The sequence below is a fragment of the Gossypium arboreum genome, chromosome 9 (assembly GCF_025698485.1).
Source record: "Gossypium arboreum isolate Shixiya-1 chromosome 9, ASM2569848v2, whole genome shotgun sequence".
NCBI classification, from domain to species: domain Eukaryota; kingdom Viridiplantae; phylum Streptophyta; class Magnoliopsida; order Malvales; family Malvaceae; genus Gossypium; species Gossypium arboreum.
This window is the reverse complement of record NC_069078.1, coordinates 1,774,834-1,800,458: the sequence shown is the minus strand read 5'-3', so window position 1 is coordinate 1,800,458 and position 25,625 is coordinate 1,774,834. Positions and strand designations below refer to the sequence as shown.

Here is a 25,625-nt window from a genome sequence, read left to right as displayed (position 1 = left end):
CTTCTTTTAATTTTGTCTATTTTAACTATTTTTTAATATAATATCTAGAACTGTCCATAGCCTCTTCCCAATCCATATATAAAGGATAATGTGCTTCAACGCACTCGAACCCACATCCTCTTGTATTGGCAACAATGCCCATGCGAATCAAGTTAAGACTCAATCGTCCATTTCATTTAACCCTTAAACTTGTGTATTTTGTCAGATCACTCAAAATAGATGAAAAAGTTTATTTTTCAACTTTATTGATGTGATTTACATGTAGATCGCCAAGCGAATGATATATCAACATTTAATTAATTTTTGTAATTTTAAAATTAAAAAATTATAAAAATATTTTAAAATAATTTTAAAAATTATAAAAATATTTATTAATATTTATTAAAATTTTAAAATTAATCAAAATGTTGGCATCACATATATATAGCAATTCATATGTATGTCACGTTAATAATAATGTTAATTTTTCTATCCATTTTAAAGTGATTTGACAAAAAAACACAAATTGAAGGGTTACAAGAAACAAAAATTAAATGAATGGTTAAAATAATTTTAATTCAAGCTTTTTTGGTCAAACTATGTACTTAAATTATAATTTCGTAACCATTATGAGTCTCTACTGTTATCTGCATTAAAATAATGACTTCAACCAATAAAACCCACAGTATGTCATTTTTAAATTTATATTTTTATAGCATTTTAAATTTATATTATCACTTACATGAAATTTTAAAAAAAATTAAATTAAATTATTTTTAATTTTCATTCTGTCTCTCCATCGCGCTTCTTCTAAAAACTACCCATGGTTTTTTCTTTCCTTCCACATTAATGGGAAAAAGAAAGAATAAAAATTGTGGGGAAGAGAGTAGAAAATAAAAAGAAAAGAATGGGAAAAACATGAAAAAGAAGTAAAAGAGAGAGAATGAAAATAAAAAATAATTTAATTACAACTTTACTATGTTTAACCAAGTAATACAATTGTAATTTGAATACCTTCACTTTTTCAATTTCTACTTGTAGATAAACTCATATAACCTAATATTTATATGGCTACAAGGATTGGCTGTAATACCTATAGTAATGATCTCTTCTCCTTGAATAAGATTTGACGTTGGATTTTAGTTTAACTGGTCTTGAAACAAATGTAGCAACCATGTCTTTGTTTTTGATACCATGTTACATACGTTGATTTATTTATTTATTTATATGAAATATACCAGTAAAATTAAGAAAACTAAATTATATGTATAGATTGCAATTATTTTTGTTCTAAAATTATTTAAGAAGTACATAATTCCCATAAACCACCGAAAACTAAATTATATGTATAGATTATAATTATTTTTGTTCTAAAATTATTTAAGAAGTACATAATTCCCATAAACCACCGTTATGATTAGTGTTCGGAGGAGTAATGTTGCTAGAATGACGAGTGTTCATAACTATTTATTGAATTTAAAAGGTGAAAACTTTGGCTAGGAAGTTGAGAAATAAATAGTTAAATTTATAGAATTATTTAAAATTAAGACTAAATTGATAAAATATGTAAGTATTGAAGACTAAATATATTATTATACCAATTAGAAAAGAAGCTTTTTGTTATCAATTTATCTGCGAAGTAACCAAAATAAAAACGAATTCAATTATACCAATTAGAAAAAGATTTTTCATTATTATACTAAAATTTTAAAATTAGGTGACTAAAACAAGAACACGAGGATAATTGGATGGACATTTGACTTGAAAATATTCTGTTCTCAACACAAATCCAACTATATCCATGCATAATATACATTTCTTTGAGTTCATCAATGGAAACTCATCTTAAAGCAATCTGACTGAATAGGAAAAAAAGAAACCAAGTATTAAGGTTCCAATGATACATTATAATAACCCACAATAAACAACAAGATGACCCTGTTTTATAGGATCACCATCCTTTAAATCTCACTTATGTCAATCTCAATGAGTACATAAACTTATTATCCCAAAAGGAAAAATAATAACAATGTAACAGCCAGGTCACAACTCGTATTTTGCTCCACTGAAGTAACCAGAAAGAAAAATATTGTACACTTAAGAAAAAAAACTGGAAAAGGTATAATGGTAACCAGCTCAAAGTGATCCAACAAAAATACCAAATTATATAAGCATGGAACAAAGACAAAGCAAAAAGTTAGCAATGAATCCACCCTAGGCCTTTGGTTTTTAGGGTTTCTGTATTTTTTTTCCTCCCCCCCCCCTTTTTTCTTTTTTTCATGTAAGTTACTTATGCTGAAATTTCATTTCAGATTAACAGAAACTGAACTAGAAGTTAAGTTGGAAGACCCACATCATTTTGTAGTTCGGACTGAAGACATGTATCAATAACTTGGCTGTAGAACCCCCAATCTTGGCTTCTTTCAGTGATGGCTATTTGACCAAGTGGATTTTGCTCGACAAAGTTCTGTACATTATCAGCTGAAGCTAGTCTTTCCAAGTAAACTTTAAGATCACCTCCGTCACCTGAAATACATACAAAAAAGAACCAAGTTATTCAACATTTTTCAAATGATGGAACTTGACAAAACTAGGTAATAGTACCATAGAGGCCCTTGTACTAAGAGTTGTATTGCATTTTTCCTCCTTTACTAAAAAATTAGGCAAATTAATCCCGATACGGTAGATCAAACAACAAATTAGTCATTCTAAAAATTTCATCCATTTCTACTGTTAAAATTGGTCCCTAGACATTAGCATGAGGTAAACGTGGCACACGACGTGTTATTGCCTGGTTATTCTATCAACCACGCCAGTTTTTACTGGTACAAATAAATGAAATTGTTAACAAAAAGGACTAATTTGCTTTTTAATCTAATGTATAGGGACTAATTTGCCCATTTTTTGTATAGAGGGGGTAAAATACAATTTGACTCCTAGAGCCTTCATAATACTTTTACCACAAATGTAAATAATTCCAGAAGTTCTTTTACCTAATGAATTATCCTTCATGTCGAACTTGAATGAATGAGGAAATATTGCAGTATGTGGCTGCAAAGATTAGTAGAAAATCGAAAAAAAATATATATATATCAGGGACCTATATTAGGAAGACAACGGAAAATAAAAATAAAACAAAATGAAGTAGTCCGTTAACTTACGGGATTAAGCAGTGCTTTGTAGGGAGAATCATCTATCAACAACGTGTTTGATTCGTTATAATATCCCTTCTCCCATGGAAGATCAGGGTCATGTTTTTCCCAAAGCTTCCTCAAATCTTTAAAAACCAAGGGCTTATATTTATGCCCAAGAGTATTGAATTGTGTAGTGGTGCAGTAAGACGAATCCTAATAAATATTGTGCATAAAGCAAATGAATCAGAATTGGTACTGTTCCCAGTTTATTGCATATAATCGTAGTTGATGCAAAAAGCATGAATGAAATTAGACCAGTACATTTGTATTTACCCAAATAATCTTCAAGAATTACGACATATTACTTCATGAATTGTTCAAGCACGGCCTTACTACGTAGGCACTCAATATCTTCTCATGCTATCTCTTATCTTAGCTCTTATATAAAATGGTGTCAGAAAAGCAACTAATCCTGAAACTAAGGAAATTGAATTTTGTTACTCGAAGATTCAATGTTTGCTCTTGCTAGTGGTTGACCACCAATCAGCTGGAGCATTTTCTAGGCACGGACAACAAGATGGCCTTTTTTCCTTTTCTTTTCCTGAGAATTCTAAGCAAAGGTTAAACAGCTCAAAGATTCAATCTTTACCCTTGCTGGTGATCGAATATCAATCAGCAAGAGTAATTTCTTAGATGGGCACCAAGCAGGCCTTTTTTCTTCTTTCTTTTTCTGATAATACAAAAGCAAAGGTTAAACAGCTCGAAGATTCAATCTTTACTCTTGCTGGTGATTGAATACCAATCAGGAAGAGCATTTTCTTAGGTAAAGGGACCAAGCAGGCCTTCTCTTTTCTTTTCTGAAAATAAAAATCAAAGGTTAAACAGCTTGAAGATTCAATCTTCACTCTTGTTAGTGGCAACCATCAATCTTGACTGCTTTTAGCTTGAACATTTTCTTAACTATGGATAACGACAAGGCGATGCTATCAAAGATGACTTAGAAGAGAGAAAACAAAAATATAAAGAAGAATTATGCAGATTGCATGGTTTAACAGAAAGTAAAATGAAACAGGCCATAATTACCCAACAAAACAGCAATTTTTGTTTCATATCTCCCATCAGAAAATCAATAAATCTTTCCACATTTTTCCTGCGAAAGTTCGAAATTCCAGCAACTAAGATGATACATCAATTCTCCATGGCAACAATCTAGCACTAAGAGAAGGCAATAAATTATTTGTTTCCAAAAGAAAAAAAAATGAGAAGTACCTGTTTCTTGAAGACCAGATACCAACTTCAAACCTCTCACAACAGAACTTCAAAAATTCATCACAGTAGGGTCTCTTAAAAACTGGAAGAAAATAAGCAAATTTCCAATTAGTTTTAAAAATAGTTAGAATGTAAAAAGCATTAACAAGCATATAAAGTTCCTGAAACCAAGTTCTTACTGGCCCGTCCTGCAACGAGTGCATCTGGAGTGTAATCAATTGGAGGATTATAGACTATATCGGCAAGTAACCCATTCAAATCAAGAACAAGCAGCTTTTTCCTCGATTGACTAACAGGAGGTTTAACAATAGCAAGAGATACATCACTTGTTTCATTTGCATCAAATGAATCAATCTTTTCTTCACTATTCCCTTCATCCGATAGAGTTGGACCTGAAACAGTATTCGTTTGATCAGTGTTAGTAAGGCCAACTTCCTCAGGATGCTTATCAATCTGACTTTGATCACTACAGTCCGAGGAATCAAGCTGCTCCATCCTTTTCCTAAACTTGCTTTTCTTTGTAATCGCTGACCTTGTTTCTGAAAAAATCTGGGCTGCATCCTTGCCTGTCTCGAAAGTTCCCACAAATGAAGCTTGCGACTCATTTAATTCTACAAAGCTACCTTGCATTTCAATATTGGCTATCGAGAAAGAATCAGAATTAGTTGAAAACCCATGGTTTTCATGCAATGATCGTTTTCTATCATTTTCCTTAATCAAGTCAGCCTCCATGTTTCCTCCAACCTCCTCAATTCATTCCCTTTTTTGATAGGGGCCTGCAATAAGTATCAAATGACATGATCAAGCAAACTTATTAATATAACATGCAAACTTCATGCTCGGCGCTATTAGTTAACCATTCATGATTCCACATAAAAATTTCTCTTCGTTATTTGGGAACAACCAAACAATTCAATGGATTGGATATCTAGGCAAACAGTCTCCCATACCCAGAGTCTAAAATACAAAAAAAGTCTAAATGCTAAAATACATATTCTAACTCAAGTCATCCAGTTAAATTGTGAACAATCTACAGAACACATCCATATTTTCCAAGTTTATAAACTCACATGACCTAGCAAAAACATTACAGTCCAACCAGCTTTTGCACCTAAGATTCAAGTATGGAGAGTTATATTATACCCCCATGTTGCTTGGACTAAGGATCAATTTTTTGTATTCTTCCATAATTTTAAAGGGGCATACCCTTATATAAGTCGGACAAAGATAGTTCAAGGATAATGATGAGTCGGAGGAACATAGTTATACCTTTTAGTTGTTGATTTATCTAACTATACAAACTTAGTATAACTCAACATTGGGTTTCTTACCATAGTTAAACCAACATGAACAAATAGAAGTGCATAAATCTGGTAAAACAAATAGTTTTTGAACTCCACTGCTGTGGTGTATATAAAAAATAATTATACTCCAATCAGGGTGGAAGCCAGGGTTAAATGGTATAATTGCACTTTTAATCCCTTTCAAAAATTAACAGTTTAATTTAGTCCATTTTAACGAAAACAAATTGCATTTCTATCCTCTCCAAAAAGTCAATCATTTGAACACACAAAAAAAAAATAATCTTCTGCCCCCAAATTCTTTTTAATTTTATCTTTGCCTCAACACAAAATTCCAGGCTTTTCCGTGATTACAATAGCAAATCCGTTCTTAGAACAAAGAATTAAAGCTTAAGACAAAACATGTAACAACACTTAAAATACACAGAGAGAGACCCATAAAAACTAACACAGGGTATGTTAAAAACCAAGAAAGCAGATATTAAGAATAAGAAGAAGAAGAAGAAGAACAGACCTTTTAGAGAAATGGGATTCAGTTGCTGACGTCAGAGATTGGGATTTTGTAGAAAAAGATAAACGACTTATTAATATCCTATAGATCTTACTTTTCTCTTTTATCTACCCACCGCCCCCTCTCATTATTACTTTGGGTTTAAGCTACCTGTAAACGACGCCGTTTTATGATCAATACTTTTCAGTTTTTTTGGATCTGGTCTGGATTTTAACTGTCCATACCAATCCAATTTCCTTAAAAATATAACTAAACAAAAAAGATATATATATATTATATCTTTAAAATAATAATGACTTTAAAAAAAAAAAAAAAACTGAGGGTTTTCCACTCGCTCTCTTGCTGCTCTTCTGTCTGCTTTGTCGCCCCCTACCAAAGGACGTTAGGGTTTTACAGAGAGCTGCAAAACGACAATGACCACAGTCGTTCCAACCTCCGAAGATGATCCCGCTCTCGCTGTCGTCCGCTTCACGTCCGAACTCGCTTGGGCCGATGCTGGTCCAGAGGTAACCTCAGTTTATTTTCCAAAAAGAAATTCTTAAATCAGAAATTTCAAATTTTCATTAATTATTTGTTGCTCAACTATGGTGGTAGGTTGCGGAGCCGCAAGTGACGAGGCTTTGTATGGAAGCGCAAGAGTGTATAGTGATGGGAAGATGGTTGGATTTAGCTTCTTTGATGCTTACTTCTGCTGATTTAGTGTTTTCCAAGGTCTCTGATAAAGGTACAAATTACCCCTTTTTCTATTTATTTATTTGAATAATTTGGGAGATTTATGAATTGAGATGAATATTATTTTCTTAGCTTCATTCCCGGTTCAGTGAAGTTTGTGGAATTCTTAATTTTATGTCAAGTTGTTTCATTTTCTTAAAGCGTGTTTGGAATTACAAAAAAATAATGTTTTCAAGAATCTATAAATTAAAGATTCAACTTTCTGGAAAATCAATTGTTGGTTTTGATTTTCTCCAGTTTTAATCATTTATGAGTACATAACAGCTACCAAGTCTGCAACTTCTTTTGATAAAATAGTTGAGATCTTTCAAACTAAGTTTTATTTCTTACTTCTTAGTGTAGTAAATCGAATTTTTGTTTTGAGGTCACTTGTAACTTCTATTTATTTATTTGAGTTGCAATGGCATGGAAATGGGTTCAGCTGGTGTTGTTAAGGCATGCGCTTAGGCCTTGTGCCTTAGGGTGCTCTCTAGGCACTAGGACCCTTATATTGCCTCTAGGCGTAAGGCAAAAAAAGAAAAAGAAAAAAAGATTCCAACTTGAATGAAGTAAAGCGCAATATGTCCATGGGTGAAACTTTGAATGTGTCTGTCTATGAATTTATCAATGTATATATGTCATATATATACATATAAAGCTTAATATATATATGTGATAGATATATCACATATATGGTCTAGTTTATCTACAAAACATGTAATTTTTTTTTATTGGTCAAGATGGTCCATTTCTATGTTGAATACTCAAATAATTGAGGAATATATAATTGGATTCTATTCCTTTCTTACTAGTGAAGGTATATCCAACAAAAAATGTGAAAAATAATAGAAATTAAAGATAACCTTGGTTGGGTGGGCTTTTCTTTTTTGTGCCTATTGCCTTGCAAAGAGAGCGACTAGATGAACCAAGTGCGTGCTTGATCAATTATCAAATGGACCTCTTGAGAAAGGGTCTGAGGTGCTTTTGTTGTCTAATGCTAAGGCACGAGGTGTACGCCTTACAGCACTATACCTTAGTGCCATACAAGAAAAGCAATTTAGACCACTTTAGGCAAGTTGCATTTGATGATGTACATGCGTGATGTGCCTAGCCTACAGATGGAAATGGGTGGAACTTATGTTACTTGTGTTTAGGTGTGAGTGATGCATATATGTATTTGACACAATCATGGTTAGATTTTTCTATGTTTTTTCATGTATTTGGAAGATCTTTAGGGGTTATATGTATCCATCTGTTGGACACGAGTGCCGAACATGTGTACTTAAAAGAAAAATGAAGAGTTCGAGCAACATAGGATGGGACTATAATTTGCCCCCTTCTTACTTCCATTTCTCCCACTCGTTAAGCTCATTTAACTCGTCCATTTTAACTCTCTCAAAATGTAGACTTTTCACTTTAAGGATGCATGGTTGACTTTTTTAATTTGAGCCTTCCAATTTTACCTCTCCTATTAACTCCTTTATTGGGATCTTTAGGTTCCTTTTGAACGTGCCAAAGGTCTCAGTATATTTTATGAGACTCAATTTAAGCAAAACCTAAGGACTTAGATTAAGGACAATCGAGTTTTTGGTGTCTAGTACAAAATTAGGTGTCTAAAAAATGAGTCGATGGTTTTCATTATGCTGTGAAATTGGAGCCTCAAGATATGGCTGCAAATGTAAGAGAGCTTGGAAGTTTTGAACTTATTTCGAGAGGCAACAACAAAAGGTGAAAATGAAAAGAAGGGAAAGAAAAGTGTGAATAAAGAAAACAAAACAAGAAGAAAGAAATGAAATGAGTGAAAGGAAAAAAACAGAAGAACTAGGAAGTTCCTTATGGAAAGAAATGGTTCTTGGTTTGCCTTCAAATAGTTATTTGGCCTAGACTATCCTTTCCTTTGTAACCTTGAACCCTCAGTTACATTTTGTGCCTTTAAATCCATTTTGATCATACATGATTAGCTAAGTTGAAGAATTTGTCATTAGATTTTATGCCATCTATTAGAACTAAAATTGTCTTTTGGGAGAGATTTGAATTCTCAACATGATAACACAATAAAAAAAGAAAGAACGCAATTCTAAGGTAAAAACCCAAAGTGGGTGGAGTTTAAAGCAACACTGAATTTTTTATGCCACCCATAGGATTCTTGAGCTTGCTTTGAAAGAGAAACCCAATCTTGAGAAGTTAAGAAATGTTTAATTTTTTTTTTATGCCACCCATAGAATTCTTGAGCTTGTGTTGAAAGAGAAACCCAATCTTGGAGAAATTAAGAAACCTTTAAGATTTCTAAGGTAAAACTTCAGCATTTTAACTTCCAAATAATATAAAAAGGGGTTTTGATTTTTTTTAAAAAGAGTTTTGTCTTTGAAAATTCCTAATTTTTCTTAATATTTGAGATTGTTTGGATGTTATATGGTGTTTTAGATATATTGTTTGACATTGCTATGTAATTGTGAATTGTTTGGATGTGTTTATTTGTGATTTTTGGCAGTGTTGTGATGTTTTGGATACATTACTTGAAGTTGCTATTTGGTTATGAGTTGTTTGGATGTGGTTGTGCTTTGGATAATCGTAATCTTGCCTTAGGCGTTGATTTAGTTATTTTGGTTTTAAAATGAGTCCAAAATATAAAATTTGACTAGATAGATTTCAAAAATCTTAATCAAACTGTTTTTTCAATGTTAAAGAGTGATTTTTGGCATATTGAGCTAAGGATTTTTCTTGAAATCAGGCTACATTCTTTTATGTATATATATTAAAATCTAAACTCATTTTAATGAAATGAGTAAAATTATATGATTTTTAAAATGGATGATCCTTTGGCCAAACTTTGGAGAGGCTAAATTTGTCGAGGATGAAGGCATTGTGTAGACACTCAATTTTGCCCGGGCTAAGAAATAAGTCTAAAAACAAAAATAATAAACTAAAAAAAAATGAAGTCCAAGTTTAGTCTAGAATTACAAATATAATTTGGCTCGATCGGAATGGCTCATTATTTGAAAAGATTTAAGGTCCATCTACAAGCTTGACTCATATGGAAATATAATCTTCAATGATATGCAATCTTAGATATGATATGCAATCTTAGATTGATACAATCTTAGATATGATATGCAATCTTAGAAGTTATGATTTTATAATCTTAGAGATTTAATTTGTAGATACCTTTTAATCTTAACCGTTGATATAATTGATCTGTACCGTTGGATTTGAGGAAGTTCAACTATAAATAGAGGCTTCTCCCTTCATTGTAAACACATTGGAGTTTTGGGAAACAATAAAAATTTTTGAGAGCTTTCACTCAAATTTCTCTCCCTCTTATGCTCTTATTTTCTACGGTTTATTCTTATTTTATTTTTTGTTCATATTCGTTTTTCAATCTTTTTATTTTGATTTAATCTATGTTTCCCTTATTTTTTATATATTTTAATTTTTAATAATTTTAGTATCATATCAAACTTCTATTTTTAATAATTTTTTAGTATTACTCTTAGTAAATTATTTTTAAATTTTACTCAAATCATTATTTTAAAAAATATATTTCATTTAATTGTCATATTTTATTCAAAAGTTTTTCTAAAATGAGGGAATGTTTTTGTATTTAGGAATTCAAGAAATAGTGCCCTAACATGTTGGGTTGTGATTTCCCGTTTTTCTAAATGCCTAAAGTATTCTTCTAAATAGATTTTGTAAATCACGAGATGATTTCAGTTACGAGAGTTTAAAAATATCGTGTCCTGTCATGCTGGATGTGATGTTTGTATTTTTTCGGAACTAAGGAATCTCGATTTTTTAACTTAAATAATTTCGGTTTTAAAAAAAGGGATTTTATTTTAAAATCCTTTCAAATTTTTAACATTAAGACAGAAAACTATTCAATTTGGTACCAATTTTGAGCGTTGCGAGGGTGCTAATCATTCCCCGTATGTAACCGATTCTTGAACTTATTTTCTTAATTTTCGTAGACAAACGTTTTATAAGGTGATCCAATCACACGTAAAAAGGTTGGTGGCGACTCGTTTTCATTTTTTAAAAGTTGATCTCCATTTTTCAAACATCCTTTTAAAAAATGGTTTCGACAGCTTGGCTACTCCACCGGGGATTTAAAAGAAATCAAGAAATTGAATATTTTTTATCTTAATGTCGAAAATTTAGAAAATTTAAAATTGGATCTTTTTTACATGTGTTTGCTGCATATGTTTGTTACTTTATTGCTGTACATTGCATTTGCATGACCGTTGTGATCACACTCTTAAGTGGGAGTGAGAAGTTACGCTTTCGTAAGGTTTTCATCTTCGTATGAGCTAGTGGATTGCTTCCGGGATATTGTATTTATGTCTTCGTGAGATTTTCATCTCCGTATGGCCATAGAAAAATGTGTCCCCCTAAACTGAACTTGGTCTATATGAGCCTATAATAGGTGAAGACCAAGGAATATGCTGGTTCAAGTATCCTGCCTTTAGAGTTAAAACTCATATAGTGAATTTTAAAGAGTTTAGAAAAGATAGTGATAGCCTTTAGTAAGCTACCCTTGTAAGTACTTGTTTATCATTTTTTTATGATACTAACATATTTTTATTTTGCTGTCATTGCATGTTATTTGGCATTTAAAGGTGTCGATTTATGGCTCGATTTTTACATTAGAAAGTTTTTTAATGAGGAATGAATACCTTGATAGAATGGAGGACAATACTTTTATCTATACTTGGTCAGAGAAAATCCAGTTAGAGAAAAGAGATAGTGTCACCGAGGGATATACGTCAGAGTTGAGACTTCACCCGTATTAATTTGATGTAGAATGAATTTCAGGAGTTGAGAAACATTTGGGCCCAATGGGATGACGAGGTTAAACAGCTTTTCTATTAGAATTATGGAGACCTTCCCTATTTGCTAAACGTCAAAATAGATAGGCACTTATTTCGAGCTATGGTACAGTTCTGGAATCCTTCTTATAGTTGCTTTACATTTGGTGACGTTGATCTTGCACTTATTTTGGAGGAGTATACGACTTTACTGCGTTGCCTGAGAATTTAAAGTTACAAGGCTTATGTTAGGCCTGTTAGTCTTTCAACTTTTGCAAAGAAATTGGTGATAATTACTGGGATGAATGAGCAGTTGGCTGTAGCTCGTATACAGCAATAGGGTGATAGTGCGTTCTATGGACCGTTTTAAGGGATTTGATATCGACACATCCAGACGTAAAGAAAAGAGTCGACGTCCTGGCTTTGAGTATTTATGACATTGTGATTTTTCCAAAGGCGTTGGGGCACATAGATGAGGCAGTTGTGGATTTGTTCGATCGCGTTGGTAAGTAGAATACACCGGTACTAGCAATCCTAGCTGAGACATTTAGATTTTTGAGTGCATGTTGGAGAGCCGACGAAGGTAGATTCATTAGATGTGCACAGTTGTTGTTGGTTTGGTTTCACAGTCATTTTTGGAAGCTTGATAAGGTTCCTTGTTGAGTATTCTTTGAGGGTTATTTTCCCTTAAAAGAAGCAATAGACATGCCGAGGAGAGATGACATTTTAGAGGAGAGGTGGATAGACATTCTTTAGAATTTTCGAGAGGAAGATGTTATTGGAAGGCTCTTTGGTTGGTTCCTAGTGAAGTCTTTTACTGCTGTGGCAGTTTTGATTGGGTCATTTTGTCAAGAATTTGAAGAGTTGTTGGATATGCACCATTGCTTGTTCTAAGGCAATATAGAGCGAAGTAGTTCATACCGGTTACACAGGGTTTAGCTTAAAGTAATTTCTCTTATAAAGATCACTATAAAAATAAAATGTGAGATTTCTGAAGCTTAGAAGAAGCCTTTCTGTATGAAGATCTTAATCGAAGGCTTGACGTTAATCCTTTAGTATAAATGGTGGTTTAGTAGGAGAGTCAACGATAATGTCCCTAGGCCAATTTTGGGAGTGGCTCGATCATTAGAGGAGAGCTTACGAGTGATTCTATCAAAGTTGGAGGTTATAAAGCAAGAGTTTGAGAGAAAGAATTCGGAGATTGAAAAGAGGATTGAGAAGCTTGAAGAAAAAAAAATTTGCTTAAATTTCAACGTCGATGTTCAAAAGATGGAAGTCGAAAAGGTGAAAAAGGAAAAGAGAAAGATAGAGGAAGATCGAGATGATTTAAAGACGCACTACAAAAAAGTCCAGGTAACATTGAAAATGGTCGGATTAAGGAGATCTCCAGAGCAGTGGCAGCAAGAGATATAGGAAAAAAGAGCCAAAGTCGAGTATTGAGAGAAGTTCCAAGAGATGCAGTCGCGTAATCAGGCTCTAGAGATAGAAAATCAATGATTAAAAACTAAGGTGGCTGAACTTGGACGATCTTTTCATCATTACCGAAGTCGTAACTTTGCAATCGAGTTAAAGGTAAGCTTGAATAAGATTGAGAAAATGAAGCACGATATTGGAAGGTTGGAAGTAGTACTTTAGGGCTGTGAGCTACGGATTGAGCAGCTCGAGGCAAGAGAAGAACAGTAGAAGGGAGAACTTTACCATATTCAGGATCAAGTTAAAAATATGGATTATCTCATGGGAGAAGCCTTAGTTCAGATTCGAGAAGTTGAATACTTGCAAGATTTGGCAGTATAAGTTAAAACGCTAAGTATGATGTATAAGTCATCGTCAGACAGAGGATGAGAGTTAACATTGTTATTAGATAGGATTAAGACTCTAAGCCTACGGGCGAAAGCGTATTTGTAATCTGTTTTATGAAAATATTTTATTCCTTAAATAACGTTTTTTAAAATGAAATTGAATCAGAATTGACATCTTTTTGCATTAATGCATTTGCATTTCATAGCATCTTATTGTATCATATGCATTCAAGTTTATAAAAAGACCTTAATTAGTTAAAATTAATAGGGAGAAAAAGAGTAAGAGAAAGAAAATCTGGAAGCAATACATCATTACGGAATTCATGCAAAAACTAAGAACATGGACCAAAGATTTGAACAGTTACAGAAGGACATGCAAGACCAATTGCAAGAGCAATTGGCAAAGATGTAAAACGACATGAGTGAGCAAATGTTGGAGGCACAAAGGAACATGATGGCTGAGATGACCCAACTTTTGAGTGCTACTGATAAAGGAAAGACTCTCATGACAATTACTGGCGATGAGGGTGAGGATCATCCTCCAGGTTTCACGCCACCCTACATGCCTACACAAACTGAGGTACTTCTTAGGAGGCCATCTGTCACTATAAGGCCCCAACAAGGGTCGGTATATACTGGGATCCCCATGAATTTTTTAACTGGTTTAAAATTTAATTTGGGTGACAATCCTACAAATCCTGTCATTCCCGACTTAGATATGGCTAAAAAAGATCTAAGAACTGAAGCTGCAAGACAGTTGGAAAATCGTTGCAAATGGTTGGAGAAAAAGTTCAATGCTTTAGAGAATGCTAATGGGCATCATAGGGTTGATGCCAAAGATCTAAGCTTGGTCCTAGACTTAATGCTTCCTCACAAATTTAAGATGCCAGAATTTGAGAAGTACAATGAGACTACTTGCCCAGAAGCCCACATTACGATGTAATGTAGGAGGATGATTGGGTATGTGAATAATGATCAATTGTTGATTCATTGTTTCCAAGACAATTTAATTGGAGCAGCAGTCAAGTGGTATAATCAACTGAGTCGGGCTAGAATAAGTTTATAGAGGGATCTTGCACAGGCCTTCATGCAGTAGTAAAATCATGTGACTGACATGACTCCGGATAAGATCACGCTACAAAACATGGAAAAAAAACCTAATGAAAATTTTAGGCAATATGCACGGAGATGGAGAGGTAGCATTGCAAGTTCAACCACCGTTGTTAGAGAAGGAGATTACCATGTTCATCAACACTCTAAAAGCTCCATTCATCACTCACATGATTGAGAGCACCACCAAAAGCTTTCGGATATAGTCATGGCGAGAGAGATAATAGAGAATGCCATAAGGGGTGGCAAAATTAAGGGAGAAACAACTAAAAAATCAGTCCCAAAGAGAAAGGATGGTGAAGTGAATAACACAAGCACTTTCAACACGATGGCAATTACAGTTGGTCAACCTAAAACAGTTGCGGTTGAGCAACAGAGTTCTCAAAAGTAAGAGTTAGGTACAAAGCAGAATTCTGAAAGGATGCAATTCACACCTATTTTTTCAAATCATAGACCTCATGATACGTCACGGGGATAGGTGTGAATTGCATCCTTTCAAAATTTTGCTTTGCACTTGACTCCTGCCTTTGAGAACTCTGTTGCTCAACCGCAGCTGTTTTAGGTTGACCAACTGTAATTGCCCTTGTGTTATTCACTTCACTATCTTTTCTTTTTGGGGTTGATCTTTTAGTTGTTTTCCCTTCAATTTTGTCACCCCTTATGGAATTCTCAATCATCTCTCCCGCCATTACTATATCCGCAAAGCTTTTGGTGGTGCTACCAATCATGGGAGTGATGAATTAAGCTTTAAGAGTGTTGATGAGCAACATGGTAGTCTTCTCCAACAACGGTGGTTGAACTTACATTGCTACCTCTCTCCATCTCTATGCATATTGTCTAAACTTTTCATTAGGTTTTTTCTCCATGTTTTGCAGCGTGATCCTATCTGGAGTTATGTCAGTCACATGATTATATCACGCATGAAGGCCCGTGCAAGATCCCTCCATGAATTTATTCTCGCCCTACCATTGATTATACCACTTGGTCACGCCCAATTAAATTGTCTTGGAAACAGTGAATCAACAATTAATCATTATTCACATACCCAGAACATCGTAATGTGGGTTTCTAGGCAAGTAGTCCCATTATACTTCTCAAATTCTGGCATCTTAAATTTGTGAGGAAGCACCAAGTCTGGGACCAAGCTTAGATCTTTGGCATCAACCCTATGATGTCCATCAGCATTCTCTAAAGCCTTGAACTTTTTCTCCAACCATTTGCAGCGATTTTCTAATTGTCTTACAGCCTCAGTTCTTAGATCGTCTTTTTCATGCATATCTAAGTCAAGATTTGCAGGATTGTCATCCAAATTGAATCCTGAACCAGTTGGGAAATTCACGGGGATCCCAATATCGACCGACCCTTGTTGGGGTTTTATAGTGATAGATGGCCTCCTAGGAAGTGCTTCAGTTTGTGTAGGCACGTGGGGTGGGGTGAAACCTAGAGGATGATCCTTACCCTCCTCGCCAGTAATTGCCATGGGAGCCTTTCCTTTATCAGTAGCACTTAAAAGTTGGGCCATTTCAGCTATCATGTTCCTTTGTGCCTCCAACATTTGCTCACTCATGTCGTTTTGCATCTTTGCCAATTGGTCTTGCATGTCCTTCTGTAACTGTTCAAATCTTTAGTCTATGTTCTTAGTTTTTACACGAATTCCGTAGTGATGTGTTGCTTCCAGATTTTCTTTCTCTTTCTCCCTATTAATTTTAACTAATTAGGGTCTTTATAAACTTGAATGAATATGATACAATAAAATTCTATCAAATGCATGAATGCAAAAAGATGTCGATTTTGATTCAATTTCATTTTAAAAAACGTTATTTAAGGAACAAAATTTTTTCATAAAACGGATTACAAATACGCTTTCACCCGTAGACCTAGAGTCTTAATCCTATCTAATAACAATGTTAACTCTCGTCCTCTGTCTGACGATAACTCATACATTATACTCAGCGTTCTAGCTTGTACTGCCAAATCCTGCAAGTATTCAACAACCTCTCGAATCTGAACTAAGGCTTTTCTCATGAGATAATCCTTATTTCCAACTTAATCCTGAATATGGTGAAGTTCTCCCTTCCACTGTTCTTCTCTTGCCTCGAGCTGCTCAATCCGTAACTCACAGCCCTGTAGTACTGCTTCCAACTTTTCAATATCGTGCTTCATTTCCTTGATCTTATTCAAGCTTGCTTTTAACTTGATTGCAAGGTTACGACTTCGGTGATGATGAAGAGATCGTCCAAGTTCAGCCACCTTAGTTTTTAATCCTTGATTTTCCATCTCTAGGGCCTGATTACGCGACTGCATCTCTTGAAACTTCTCCCAATACTCGGCTTTAGCTCTTTCTTCTTGAATCTCTTGCTGCCACTACTTTGGAGATCTCCTTAATCCGACCCATTTCAACGTTACTTGGGCATTTTTGTAGTGCGTCTTTAAATCATCTCGATCTTCCTCTATCTTTTTTTACCTTTTCGACTTCCATCTTTTGAACATCGACGTCGAGACTGAAGCACATTTTTTCCTCTTCGAGCTTCTCAATCCTCTTTTCAATCTCCGAATTCTTTCTCTCGAACTCTTGCTTTATAACCTCCAACTCTGATGGAATCACTTGTAAGCTCTCCTCTAATGATTGAGCCACTCTCAAAATTGGCTTAGGGAAATTATCGTTGACTCTCCTACTAAACCACCCTTTATACTCAAGGATTGACGTCGAGCTTTCGGTCAAGATTTTTATACAGAAAGGCTTCTTCCAAGCCTCAGAAATCTCTCGCATCTTCTTCTTATAGTGATCTCCTTTATAAGAAAAATTACTTTGAGCTAGACCTTGTGTAACCAAGATGAACTGCATCGTTCTATATTGCCTTAGAACAAGCAATGGTGCATATCCAACAACTCCCTAAATTCTTGGCAAAGGGACCCAATCAAAACTGCCACAGCGGTAAAGGATTCACTAGGAACCAATCAAGGAGCCTTCCACATAACATCTTCCTTTCGAAAATTCTGAAGAATGTCTATCCATCTCTCCTCGACATGTCTACTGCTTCTTTTAAGGAAGAATAACTCTCAAAGAATACTCGACAATGAACCTTATCAAGCTTTCAAAAATGACTGTGGAACCAAACCAACAGCAACTGTGCACATCCAATGAATCTACCTTCGTCGGCTCTCTGACATGCACTCAAGGATCTAAATGTCTCAGCTAAGATTGTTGGTACCGGTGTATTCTGCTTACCAACGCGATCGAATAAATCCGCAACTGCTTCATCTATGTGCCCAAACGCCTTTGGGAAAATCACCATGCCGTAAATACTCAAAGCCAGGACGTCAACCCTTTTTTTTACGTTTGGATGTGTCGATATCAAATCCCTCAAAACGGTCATGGAACACACTTACTATCACCTTTTTGTTGTATACGAGCTACAGCCCACTGCTCACTCATCCCAGTAATCATCACCAACTTCTTTGCAAAAGTTGGAAAACTAGCAGGCCTAACATAAGCCTTGTGACCCTGAATCCTCAGGAACGCAGTAAAGTCGTATACTCCTCCAAAGTAGGTGCAAGATCAACATCACCAAATGTAAAGCAACTATAAGTAGGGTTCCAGAACTGTACCATAGCTCGAAACAAGTGCCTATCTACTTTGACGTTTAGCAAATAGGGAAGGTCTCTATAACTCTGATAGAAAAGCTACTTAGCCTCGTTATCTCACTGGGCCCAAATGTTTCTCATCTCCTGAAACTCATTTTGCGTCAAATTAATACGGGTGAAGTCCCATAACTCTGACGTATATCCCTCGGTGACACTATCTCCTTTATCTAATCGAAGTTTTCTCGACTGTGCATGCATGTAAGCATTGTCTCTACTCTGTCAAGGTATTCATTCCTCATTACAAAACTTTCTAATCGAGTCGTGAATCGACACCTTTAAATGACATTCAATGACAGCAAAATAAAAATAGTTTAGTATCATAAAAAAAATAATAAACAAGTACTTACAAGGGTAGCTTACTAAAGGCTATCACTATCTTTCCTAAACTCTTTAAAGTTCACTATATGAGTTTTAACTCTAAAGCCAGGGTACCTGAACCAGCAGATTCCTTGGTCTTCACCCATTATAGGCTCATATAGACCAAGTTCAGTTCAGGGGGACACATTTCCCTATGACCATACGGAGATGAAAATTTTACGAAGACATAGGTACAGTATACCGGAAGTAATCCACTAGCTCATACGAATGTGAAAATCTTACGAAAGCGTAGCTTCTCACTCCCACTTAAGAGTGACCACAAGGTCATGCAAATGCAATGTATAGCAATAAGGTAACATATGCAGCAAACACATGTAAAAAGGATCCAATTTTAAATTTTCCAAACTTTCGACATTAAGACAGAAAATACTCAATTTTTTGGTTTGACTCTCTTAAGTCCCTAGTGGAGTCGTCAAGCTGTCGAAACTATTTTTTAAAGAGATGTTTGAAAAATGGGGATCGACTTTTGAAAAACGAAAACGTGAGTCGCCACCAACCTTTTTAGGTGTGATTGGATCACCTTATAAAACATTTTGGTCTACGAAAATTAAGAAAACAGGTTCGGGAGTCGATTACGTACGAGGAAGGATTAGCACCCTCGCAACGCTCAAAATTGGTACTAAATTGAATAGTTTTCGCCTTAATGTCAAAATTTGAAAGGATTTAAAAGAGAATCCTTTTTAAAATCAAAATTATTTAAGTTGAAAATCGAGATTCCTTAGCTCGAAAGAATACAAACATCACATCCAAAGATGATAGGACACGATATTCTTAAACTCGTGAATCGAAATCATCTCGTGATTTACAAAATCTATTTAGAAGGATACTTTAGGTATTTAGACAAACGGAAATGGCAACCCAAAGATGTTAGGGTACTATTTCCTAATTCCTAAATAAGAAAAACATTGCCTCATTTTAGAAAAATTTTTGGATAAAATATGAAAATTAAATGAAATATATTTTTTAAAATAATGATTTGAGTAAAATTTAAAAATAATTTACTATGAGTAATACTAAAAAATTATTTTTGAAAGAGTTTGATATGATACTAAAATTAGTAAAAATTAAAATATATAAAAAAATCAGGAAACATGGATTAAATCAAAATAAAAAGGGTTGAAAAACGAAGATGAACAAAGAATAAAATAAGAACAAACCGTAGAAAATAAGAACGTAAGAGGGAGAGAAATTTGAGTGAAAGCTCTTAAAAATTTTTATTGTTTCCCAAAGCTCCAGTGTGTTCGCAATGAAGGGAGAGGCCTCTATTTATAGTTGAACCTCCTCAAATCCAACGGAATAGATCAATTACATCAACGGTTAAGATTAAAAGGTATCTACAAATTAAATCTCTAAGATTATAAAATCATATCTTCTAAGATTGCATATCATATCTAAGATTGCATATCATTGAAGATTATATTTCCATATGAGTCAAGCTTGTAGATGGAACTTAAATCTTTTCAAATAATGGGCCATTTCGATCGGGCCAAATTATATTTGTCATTCTGAACTGAACTTGGATTTCGGTTTTTTTTTTGGGGGTTTATTATTTTTATTTTTGGACTTATTTCTGGACCCGGGCAAAATTGAGTGTCTACAACTTATAGTTTTGCCTTTTTAAAAATCCAAACTCTCATTTCTAAATTTTCATTAAATATAATTTTAGAATTCAAAATGCAATTTTTTTTTTTCATAAATGGACAGTCCCTTGATAGAGCTTTTAGGGAGGGGAGTTCTAAATTCTCCTCTGTCGAGCTAATGGAAGAGGAGTTTCAAAATTCCCCTCAATCGAGCTAATGGGGAGAGGACATCCAAGTTTTTCGTTTTTAGAATCTGGGCACTTAATCTTATGAGGTTCAGATTTCTCAGGAAGTTGGAAAAATTATTGCACTTGTTACTTTAGTGTTCAGTTTGTTTCACTAAAACATTTGGATACCTCTATAGGTATTTGAATACTTGTGGAGAGAGAGATACACATGAAAAATGTTTTTTAAACCATATACATATATGTGTGTAATTATTCAATTGTGATAATCTATTACTAACATGTTACTGTCTATTCCTAAGTTAAAATAATGGGTCCTCAGCTGCCATGTCAAAAAGGATTAAATTGATTATTATTAGTAAAAGAATTATCCTTTGCAAAATCAAATGAGTATACTTTTTTTTAAAAATAATACAAAAATGATTTTCATATTTTGCTGATTATCGTGAAATATGAAAAAAGTGTTCTTTATTTCCAAAAAGAATATTTTAAGTCAATTGGAATTGGAAAATGGAAGTGCCATGGACTTCCAATTCCCCTTCTAAAATAAAACCTTTAATTCTCAACAGTCATGACAATCTATAATTAATAAGGTACTGTTTTTATTACTGGTCATCGTGGGTGCTAATACTTTTCTCGCACATAATGGTGCTCTGGAACCCAATTTTTGTTTTGTAGATCTAAAATATCTTTTTGGTAATCTTCAATTAATTTAAAACTTTATCGAAAGGATAAATTCTATATGTTGCCAATCGTACTAAAGGAAAAAGATTGGTTGTGGCTTTATATTATTTTCCAAAATTCATCTTGTGTTTCAAAAATCCATTATGACGTAAGGGTTCTAGTGCCTGGAGTGCACCTAACAACACAGATTTGGCTGATAACACTAACTTTCTTCTTATAAGGATGCCCTAACTTTAGATATATTATTGCTGCTATATTGCTATTGTGAAGTTATAAATTTGCATTGAATATCTAGTTTTATAAATAAAGTAATTTTGTTATTATCTTTTACAGATCTTGAGTGCATCTTTACTGTTATCTGCAATCTTGCCTCGAAGCTTGAAAATCTAGATGAATTTGAGGTGGCAAAACTCGTATCAACGAAAATAACTCAACAACCAAATGACAAGCCTGCACTGCGTTTAAAGATGTAATGAGTAATAATGATCCAAACTTCTAGCTTATAGAACTTTCAAGGCTTTCTCTAATGTTTGACTTTCTCTTTCCAGCTTGTTTAATCTCTATAATTTGTTGGGGGGCCCAGATAGCCGGTTCTTCGTGTACATGCAAGCTTTAAATTTGGCTTTGAATGGGAAAGTTGTTGATCATATTATACCTTCTTTTAAAAAGATTGACTTTTTCTTGAAAGAGTGGAATATTGGGGTCAAGGATCAAAGGAACCTCTTCCTTACCATTGCAAATGTACTTAAAGAAAGCAAAAGGTATAGAGCAACCCAAAGCATAAATTCATGCCTGTGCCTATATTTATTATATATTTTCTTTCATATTGGATGCACACTTACATATACTTCAACTTTGTGCTTGTCCTGCAAATCCAGCTCCGGAAAGGATTCTTTCAAATTCTTGACCAAGTACTTGGCAACTTTCTCTGGTGAGGACTCGTATATAATTAGTGAAGCCAAGGAGGAAGCTGTTCGTTCTGTCATAGAATTTGTGAAGGCTCTAGACATGTTTCAGGTATTTTACTATCATATTAATGTTGTAGATCCTAGCTGATCCGAATGCAAACATTTCTCCATTTTATTTGCATGAAGCTCAGTCTTCTCCTCATGAAGCACACACACTAGTAAGAGCTAAAAAATAATTTGTACCATATTTCTATGAAACGGTTTATTTCCTCGCCCACTAAGGATCCCATCCAATTTCTAATGAACGAAGATAACCATCAATTCTGGTATAACTAGTACCTATTTGTTTTGTCACCATGAGAGGGGCTGATTGGGATTGCTTAAGCAACTCACAATGGAGCATATGGTTTAATTAAGATGCAAAGCGAAGAATCTTACCAAGGCTGGACATCAGCTCATCCTCTTGAAAAGTAGGGTGCCCTTTTATATATGTAATATGTAGTATATAAATATTCTGTACGGAATATGTTGAAATTGATTCTAAATTGTGATATAATTTGATCAATTATGAGCAAATCCAAAATCTTTCTAGATAGAGCCAATCATTAGTTCCCAATTGTGGGGCTTGTGGAATCAGATACATAAATCAGTTAATAAAGCAATACCCATCTCGAAGATCTTATAGAAAAACAAACCCCTACTTCGCTGCCCTCTTTTTTTTTTTCTTCTTTTTTCTTTCTGGGTTTACAACTTTTCTCTATGGCTTCCATCCTTAGAGCTCTTTAAATATTTAGCTTATCTTGTTTCCATTTTATATACTGCATTCTTCTTTTTTAAGCTCAGGGTTAGTTACTAATTTTTGTTGTCCTTTTGCAGTGTGATCTATTAGATATTCCTGCTGTAGCACAATTGGAGAAGGATTCTAAATACGCATTGGTCTATCAGCTTCTGAAGATCTTTTTGACCCAGAAGTTGGACGCCTACCTTGAATTTCAGGCTGCTAATTCGACCTTAATGAAAAGTTATGGTAATGTTCTATCTTTCTTTTTACCTATTATAATGGGATATTTCATGGGCAAATTTGATATTATTATTACTTTCCATGGTTCAGGTCTTGTTCATGAAGATTGTATAACAAAGATGAGATTGATATCATTGGTTGATCTTGGCTTAAATGAATCCGGACAAATTCCATATGCTCTCATCAAGGATACTCTTAGGGTAAAATTTGCTTAGCTATCTGTTGACCACATTTGATGCATGATGCCATAATCTAGGCTTTTTTCTTTGTAGACCAATGATGACGAGGTGGAATTGTGGGTTGTTAAGGCAATAACTGCTAAACTAATGGACTGTAAAATGGATCAGATGAATCAGGTTGTGATTGTAAGGTAAGCTGTTAGTTCTCTCCTTCTGGTGATGTGTGATTTAAGTTTGTCTGGTTTCATTTCTTCATTCAACATGCAGCCGCTGCAGCGAGCACATTTTTGGCCCGCATCAATGGCTGTCTCTTCGATCAAAACTAGCAACATGGAGGGTAAAGTATTTCATACAATAGATGCTTTGTTTATTTATTTAATTTTTTTAAATATCGAACTGTTTGAAAACTCGTATTTTTGTTGGGCATAGTCGAAAACATATCCCTGTTGTTTCTGCTTGTCCGTAATTACTATCTGCATAGATTAATCTTTTTTGTAGTGAAATATTATCATGTCCAAAGCAGTATGAGTCTCTTATTTTATTGAACTCGTGTTTATACTTAGCAACCCAACCCATTTCATTCACCAGGGCAATGTTGCCAGTCTTATCAGCACCATTCAAGCAAACAAGGTTATTGAAGAAGGTATACCAGCTGGGCAAGGTACAACAATTCGTTAAGTCATGTATATCTATTTTTTTTAAAGCCATTTTTTTGTTAGATGATCTTGTTTATCCGCAATAGATCCGGTTGTGAGTAGGGCAAAACCATTTTATTCGAACTACTTGGTTTTTCTTTAAATCATATGATCTAGTCGTAAAATTTTGACACTGCAATTCTTGATCTTGTTTTGTTTACAAATCTACCAATGCTAAATTTAATCTAGACACGGATGGATTACTTGTTCAGGCCTTGTGTCGGTATTATTTTTTCATTTCACAATTTTGTTTAAGGTATTAATAATTGGTAATAGTATCATGGAGGCTTTTGTAGTTGAGGTGGGGTTGCATTTTGCCCTTTCACTAAAAAGATGGGTAAATTAGTCTTTATATATTAGATGAAAAAATAAATTGGCCATTCATTTAAAAATTGACACGGCAACATGAAATATATATATCATATTTTAATGGTAAAAGAATATTTTAACGCAAAATGCAATCTAGGTTTCAATAGTATTTTTACTATTAATAATTCTTGATATATTAGATGATAGTGTTTCCATGTGATGTCATGGTTTTTTTCTTTTTGTGAAAAGAGTATTTTTATTTTAGAGATAAGAAAAGAAGATAAGAAAAGAAGGTAAGTTTGGAATTTGGTTGGGGTAGTGTCCGCTATTGCAATTATTTATTGGACTTTATTTTATTAATATTATTATCATCATCGTGAGTGATGTTCTTTTGCTAATTAATATAGTAGATATTATTGATAGTAATTCTTTTTGAAGTAATGATAAAATAATATAATATTTCTTAATATTATATTATTATTTATGAAATAGTAAAATGAATCATTGAAGTTGACCTGAGTAGGTTTATGAATTATGTTAGAAAGTTTATTAAGTGATACATCTATAAATTAATGTAAAAAGGTAAATTAATCATTGTAATAAATTGTTTCTATTAAGAATATTTTTTCATTTTACTGTTAAAAATTGAGATGGTTGACAAAAATAATTAGATTTTTAACAATAAAAATAAATGAAATTTTTAATATAAAGATCAATGTGATTTTTAATCTTATGGAATTAATCATAATAAAAAGTCTCCCATTGTATTTTTATCCATAAATAATCAAAGGTATTGGTGGGGTTGGTGAAATAATGCCTACCTTACCAAGTTTATAGGAAGACGCTAATGGTAGGTCCGAAAATTTCTCTAATTTCTTTTAACTTTGAATGTGTTATGTTAATATTTCATTTTTTATAATTAAATCAAATGGAATAATGTAATTTAATTATTAATATATAATAATATAGGCGGGGCTAAGTGCATGCAACGCATTTCGGTCATTTAGACCGACGATAAATTTTAGTTTTAAAAAATAAAGTGGAAGTGTAGAAGTGCTTGCGAAAGTGGGTATTTCTCCAAACAAAGATACGAAACAAAGAACAAAAAAAGGGACACAATTCGGTTTTTTATATTTGCAGAGTTTAACTTAATGAGAAATAGTTACTATCTTAGATATTTAGAGTAAGCGAATTTAAATTTATCATATTTGTAGTGATAATTTCCTATTTTTTGTATTTTAAAGATTAGTATACTTGCCACTAAATTCACTGTTTTTGAACTTGGTTTGTAAAATTACAATACAAAAGATTTTATAATCAAATGCATTCTCATAAATAATGTTCTTTACCTCAATAGATTAAGTGCTTTCATGGCCAATACATCAATTTTATACTAGTTTTTCAATTATATAGAGTTGTTCGAGG

At 33.7% G+C, this 25,625-nt stretch overlaps 2 protein-coding genes across 6 annotated transcripts; one reads left to right on the top strand and one right to left on the bottom strand.

Moving 5' to 3' along the window:
- Window positions 1-1,749: 1,749 nt before the first annotated feature.
- Window positions 1,750-6,345, bottom strand: LOC108457458 (uncharacterized). Of its 5 annotated transcripts, none has more exons than XM_053019539.1 (8): window positions 6,198-6,344; window positions 4,841-5,158; window positions 4,562-4,774; window positions 4,383-4,464; window positions 4,197-4,263; window positions 3,141-3,326; window positions 2,973-3,030; window positions 1,750-2,505 (listed from the first exon to the last, which is right to left on the bottom strand). In XM_053019539.1, exons 2-8 carry the CDS (start codon window positions 5,112-5,114, stop codon window positions 2,315-2,317), a joined length of 1,071 nt encoding a protein of 356 aa, XP_052875499.1. In that variant the 5' UTR covers window positions 5,115-5,158; window positions 6,198-6,344; the 3' UTR covers window positions 1,750-2,314. The 5 variants fall into 5 exon arrangements, 4 of the variants coding, with proteins under 4 accessions (XP_052875499.1, XP_052875501.1, XP_017612023.1 ...); XM_053019541.1 differs by having other exon boundaries at window positions 4,915-5,158; window positions 6,198-6,338; XM_017756534.2 differs by having other exon boundaries at window positions 4,562-5,158.
- Window positions 6,346-6,444: 99 nt separating this feature from the next.
- Window positions 6,445-24,030, top strand: LOC108456992 (uncharacterized). The gene is made up of 10 exons (XM_017755780.2): window positions 6,445-6,700; window positions 6,789-6,918; window positions 21,422-21,557; window positions 21,637-21,849; window positions 21,967-22,105; window positions 22,873-23,023; window positions 23,108-23,217; window positions 23,290-23,387; window positions 23,464-23,533; window positions 23,785-24,030. The coding sequence occupies exons 1-10, from the start codon at window positions 6,608-6,610 to the stop codon at window positions 23,872-23,874; spliced, it is 1,230 nt and encodes a 409-aa protein (XP_017611269.1). The 5' UTR covers window positions 6,445-6,607; the 3' UTR covers window positions 23,875-24,030.
- Window positions 24,031-25,625: the final 1,595 nt, after the last annotated feature.